The sequence below is a fragment of the Olea europaea genome, chromosome 2, assembly GCF_002742605.1.
Source record: "Olea europaea var. sylvestris chromosome 2, O_europaea_v1, whole genome shotgun sequence".
NCBI classification, from domain to species: domain Eukaryota; kingdom Viridiplantae; phylum Streptophyta; class Magnoliopsida; order Lamiales; family Oleaceae; genus Olea; species Olea europaea.
In genome coordinates, this window is record NC_036238.1 from 1944394 (window position 1) to 1950431 (window position 6038).

A 6038-nucleotide genomic window follows, 5' to 3' on the forward strand; every position below is an offset into this window, starting at 1 on the left:
TTTCTTGACGATTTACCATTGCAAATCTCTTATCTGGAAGGAAGAAAAGAAGGGGAAAAAGGGATAAAGGGAAGAAAAAAATAAAGCAATAACGGATTTCAAAGCTTTGGTCCACGAAGCAGGAAATTTCATAGATTTCTTCACTTTCAAGGGTACCAATCAAGTCCCGGAGAATGGAATATTGGATCGTGCTCTTTCCAATTTGTTACCAAAGTTTGAGCTGTTGAAAAAAGATAGCGAGATGCACTGCAAAATAGTCTCAAAGATGCCAAGTGTTATGCCTCCAAACACTGCTTTGGTTGCTCTCTTCATCGTTGATTCTGTTCTTGATGATATTATGGACCTAATAATTAACAAGCCTGACAAGATTGTTTGTGTGTATGACCAAATCGTAGCGCTCTATAAGGAACTAAAGTTATTGGGATCATCTATCACAGATATAGCAGTTCAGCACGAAGTAGACCAAGAAGAAGCTGTGATACGAACCAGAGACATAGCATATGAAGTTGAATATGTTATCAACTCATCTCCTCCTGTTTGGTATCTCACCCTTAGGCTCCCTCAACTCACTGAGAAGATTCACCTTATTAAGCTGGCAGTCAAAGAAATGAAGAACATAATTGAAACAACTGGAATGCCAGAAATTGCAACATATCGAGGAGAATAAGTATCGTCGGAATCTAAAGGACCTTCCATTTTGGAAGACATTGTTGTGGGGTTTCAAAAAGTGGAAACCGAGATTGTCGAACAACTTGTTAGAGGGGCGGAGCAACTGCAAATTATTTCCATCTTTGGAATGCCTGGACTTGGAAAGACCACTTTAGCAACAAAACTATATAATCATGCCCAGGTTGGTTGTCATTTTGATGTCCGTGCCTGGTGTGTTGCTTCTCAAGCATATAAGAAGGGCAATATGTTGATTGAAATCTTGATGTCAATAGGCCACCTCAAAAGAGAAACAATTATTGTTATGCAGGATGCAGATTTGGCCCAAAAACGTTACCAAAGTTTAAAGGGAAGGAGATTCCTTGTTGTGGTAGATGATATAAGGGATATAGATGCATGGAATGAGTTGGAAAGATATTTTCCAAATGACAACGTTGGAAGTAGAATATTATTCACCACTCGAAATAAAGAAGTTGGTTTGAAAGCTTCAGCTAGTATCATGAAAGAACTTCCTTTTTTTGTCAAAAGATGAATGTTGGGAATTGTTACAACAAAAAGTGTTCCAAAAAGATTATTGTCCTGAAGAATTGCTAGACATTGGGAATCAAATTGCAAGAAATTGTCATGGCCTACCACTTCAGGTGGTTGCGATAGCTGGAGTTCTTGCAAATATGGAGAAGAAAAAATGCTCGTGGAAAAAAGTTGCAAGAAATTTAACTTCACATATATCTGAAAACTCGGAACTCAGCTACAAGCATTTGCCAATGCATTTGAAACCATGTTTTCTTTACTTTGGAGCATTCGACGAAGACAAGGAAATCAAAGTAAGAAAGTTGATATCGCTATGGATTGCTTAAGGGTACGTAAAGAAGGAAGAAAATAAGTGTATGGAGGACGTGGCACTAAAATACCTTATGGAACTAATTGACAGGGGCTTGGTACTTGTAGCCACGAGAAGATGTGACGGGAAAGTCAAAACTTGTAAAGTTCATGATCTATTACGTGAAAGGATCGTGCTACACGTACATAATCATTTACCTAACCGTTTATCAACTACTCACATCATTTGAGTGGGACCTCAGGTCGGATTATTAAATTATACATGGGGCCCGTATGTTTGTGAAGGGGGTGTAAACCGTTCGGTACACCCCCTCGCTATAAACATCTTTATCCTACGTGAAATGTGCCTGAGGATATCTTATGAAAAACACTTTTTGAAGGTGGCCCCAATGTAAGTTCACTGTTTCTCTTCATTTTACTTTCATTTTCGTCCATTTTAGTTTTTGCCTACTAATAATTGTTATGATATTTGATGATCACATTAATGATGTGATTATTTTATTACCAGTTATAAATGTCCTGACGGAGCACCGTTCTTCATTCAACACAAATGTCTGATTATGGACAACTTGTCATCTCCTACGAACTTAATACCTTTTGGCCTACACGTGCGCTCTCTATCGGTTTATTTTGGGTGGAAAGCATTTAATTCTTGCGGCTTCAGATTTCTTAGGGTATTAGGTATTCAGAAATGCTGGGCAAGTGTAATAGGAATTGAACGTCTGGTTCACTTGAGGCACTTAAAAATTCCAACTGTATTGGACCAAATCGAAAGCTTCCACAAACTAGAATTTCTTGATATGCGCCATGTGTTTTTCGTTGAACCTGAGATCCTTCTTAATATGGTGAGCCTGAAACAAATATATTGCAAGCTCTCACGCTTCAGTGAATCTTGCCGTCAGCAAGCAACTAAGGATAAGAACTTTCAAACAAATAGTAACCTACAAAGTATTTCTTCACTTTCAATTTGTGATGAAACGGACGAGAAAATTCTGAGAAGCTTGCGCAATCTTCGCAGAGTGAAAGTCCTGTGTCGATCTTCGCTCAATTATTCTTTTGACTTCTTTTATCAGCTAGAATCACTGAAGCTTATTAAAGAGGAAGGTTCATCGTCCAGTTTGATCATTCTACCCATATATCTCAAACAATTGACTCTAGTTAATGTACACGTCTCCAAAAGAAATGGAGATGATTGAGAGGTTGCTGAGTTCTCAAATTCGTAGATATTTCCTTTGAGGGAAGACACTGGGACACAAGTAAAGTCGAATTTCCACAGCTTAAATTCATGAAACTCTGGAATGTAAATCTTGTGAAATTGAATGCCTCACATCGTACATTCCCAATTCTTCGACAACTGGTATTGCAAAATTGCAAGCATTTGAAGATAATCCCTTCCAGTTTTAGTAAAATTCTGACGTTAGAGATTATTGAAGTATATGGGTGCGTAAAAGCTGTCAAAGAATCTGCTAAGAAAATTCTGGAAAAACAACAAGACACGGGAAATGAAGGTCTTAAAATCATAATATCAGAGTAATCAGACTTGGGAAGTGAAGAACGAGAAGAAAGTGGAAGTGAAGAACAAAGTGAAGATCAAGAAGAAAGTGGAAGTGAAGAACAAAAAGAAAAGGCAAGTGAAAATTTCACTGACTAGTAAACAGAGTTTTAGTTGCTGGTATTTCATGATTCTCTAAGAATTCCCTTTTCACTTATATATTTGGATTTTGAAAAATTTCTTTTCTTGCATGAAATATCTTTGGCAGCCATCTGAGACATTTCAGGCGGTAGTAAGAGAGTATCTTTTATTTTAATCTTTCACGTTCTCATCTTGGTGTTTAATGAAACATCAAATAACTTCTACCGCATTTTATCCTTGTTTTGAAATTAAGGTTGGATCTAAGTTATGAGCCTCTTGACGTTATTTGGGAAATTACAATCCCAGTTCCCATAATGCTATTTTTGGGCATTAATTCTCGATTATATGAGATTTTCATAATAGACCTTATTATTTTGGAACTGAGTAATACTATGTAACAACTTATTATTTCTCACATTTCTCTTTCTTTTGAGATCACGTCTCCTCCTCTCTCTCGTAAAAATTGAACTATCAAATCTCATTCTTCTACATAGACAACCACATCACTGATTTTTATCATTATAATGATAAATAGCATTATTCTTTTGAAAAAAGTAGGACGAATATCACCTTAGAATAGATTTGAGAACTTAGCAAGTTGAATAAATTCATTGTCATATGTTTAGGATGATTCTCTAACCTCGTTCGTGTTTTTGTCAATTTCGATACTAAAACCAATTTGTTCACGGACTTTCTGAACCTGTTTCATATTTTCGAGACAAGCACATTTTCATTTTTCTTAAGTTCTCTTTTCTTCCCTAATAAATTTATGACCTTTATGTATTACTGAATTTTGGGTAATTGATTCCACCCCGGGTTAAGACTGACTCGTTTGGAACAATTAGTTATTACTTATTAGATCAAATCAGCCTATTTTGATCTGAACTTGAAAGGACTGGATCTTGTTTAATATTCCAGGTATTGCCGTTAATGTTACATAATGTGAAAATTACGCACATGTTTTTTAACTTTCAACTTCAAAAATCAATTTTAAAACTTATTTATTCAAGAATGAGATCATAATTCAACTTTTTAATAATAATAATCATAAATAAATAAAACTACTAATAAACTCATAGCCCTTTAATATTTTGCCAAAATATCACTCTCTTTACATTTAAAAGGATTTCTTTCTTTATATTTTGCCAAATTAATCTCCTCAGCTAATTCGTACCGTCTTCCTGTGCCCTATATCTCTTCCTCCATCAAAAATAAAGAAAGAGTAGCAGCATCGCCGACACTAAGCCGGAACGGAAAGTCAATGACGGCCTTAATATTGAAGGCAAATTGCTCCAGATGAGACTTATGGAGTTATTCACCTTGGGACGCAGTATTTCCTGTTGAAAAATAATGGTAATGGAGAAGAGAATTATAAAAATATATCAATGAAGGTTTGAACACGAAATTAATATTGCTATCCTCAAACGTTATTTGCCTTCTTTCCAATACTTTTTGAGGATTTTCGGCAAATTGTTTGTAAGATTGAACAAGGCTTGACAAGAAGAACACCAAAAAGCGAAGGTGTTTCTTCACAATGAACAAGTGAAAATAGAAGAATTATGTGATAAATATTCTCAATATTGGAAGTATATTTGGGGATAAATTTTTAATGGAACTCAATATATCTTTCTTGCACTTGGATCACCTATTTATAGGCGTTAGCAAAGTTTTCATGAAATTGTGCAAAACAATGATGAAAAGCCATCAATTTCAAATGAAAAAAGGTAAAAAAACGATTAGTTTTGATAACCATGCAACCGCATGGGCTATAGCCATGCGATCGCATGGTTATAGCATCACCGCCCTCCCATTCTCGGGAGGGCATCATGCGACCGCATGGGTTTAATTCATGCAGTCAGATGGTTAAGCCCAAGCCCTCCCCCTCCCCCCTTTTCTTTTGATTTTGAACAATAAATTTTCAACAATCCCCCACTTGTTCAAAATTTATTTTAATCACATAATCAAATATCAACACTTATACATAAGAATTAAATACATTTCGATTTGGATATTCATAGTGTAAATCTCATAAAGTATTATCAGAATTCCAGGTGGCTAGTGTGCCTTGAACCAAATTATTCTTTGTGACAGTACAGATGAAATCACACACACAAGTGTTATGATTTGCACTAGTTCTTCCAACTCGCTTAGTGCTAATATGACCTTATACTAATCCTATTTCATTGAACTTTTAAAGAGATAAAACTTCAACTCTCTAATGAGGCAGCACCACCTCGAAGTTCACATAGGTAAAGTTCTTCCAATATCTTTGTTACTTTTACAGATACTTATACTCCATACTGAACTTCATTAAGAGTTTATTTTAACTCATCCATCTAACGGTAACAACTAACATTATTTTCCAAATATAGTATTAGATATATATTAATAGTGTTGAATCCATCCACTTATTGAATAAATTGTTGTTACCTCTTGAACCTATTTATATACTAGTTTGGTATATTTTGGTGAGGTTGCAGTCATTTGTGGATCTATTTGAGGAGTTTTAATCCAATTTTACTTGATATTGATCTCACTAACTCTTTTGTGAGAGGTTTTGTGAATGGATTAACTAAGTTCTTACTAGACTTAACAAATGTAAGAGAAATTACTCCATGTTTGATTAATTTCCTTACATACTCGTGTCTTAGACTCATGTGTGTAAACTTTCCATTATATACTTGGTTATATGCTCGAGCTAGAGTGGCTTGACTATCACACAAGATAGGTATAGAAGAAATATCATTTATATCTAAAGGTATTTCATATAATAAATCTCTTAGCCACTCGGCTTCTTTCCCGATTTCAGCCAATGCTACAAACTCCGATTCCATAGTTGAATGAGTAATACAAGTTTGCTTCTCAGATTTCCAAGAAACTACACCTCCTCCAAGAGTGA

At 35.3% G+C, this 6038-nt stretch overlaps 1 protein-coding gene across 1 annotated transcript; it reads left to right on the forward strand.

Annotated features, from left to right (window-relative positions):
• Positions 1-796: 796 nt before the first annotated feature.
• LOC111371031 (putative late blight resistance protein homolog R1A-10) lies at positions 797-5453 on the forward strand. The gene is made up of 7 exons (XM_022992955.1): positions 797-1142; positions 1237-1490; positions 1749-1897; positions 2015-2610; positions 2730-3036; positions 4422-4530; positions 5424-5453. Exons 1-7 carry the CDS (start codon positions 797-799, stop codon positions 5451-5453), a joined length of 1791 nt encoding a protein of 596 aa, XP_022848723.1.
• Positions 5454-6038: the final 585 nt, after the last annotated feature.

What these genes read in the sequence shown, in the direction of transcription:
- LOC111371031 (XM_022992955.1), top strand. Translation starts at nt 797, where the DNA reads ATGCCTGGACTTGGAAAGACCACTTTAGCAACAAAACTATATAATCAT. An exon ending in ACGAAGACAAGGAAATCAAA is followed by an intron (nt 1,491 to 1,748) that starts GTAAGAAAGTTG and finishes GTGGGACCTCAG; the next exon opens with GTCGGATTATTAAATTATAC. An exon ending in TTTTTGAAGGTGGCCCCAAT is followed by an intron (nt 1,898 to 2,014) that starts GTAAGTTCACTG and finishes TTTTATTACCAG; the next exon opens with TTATAAATGTCCTGACGGAG.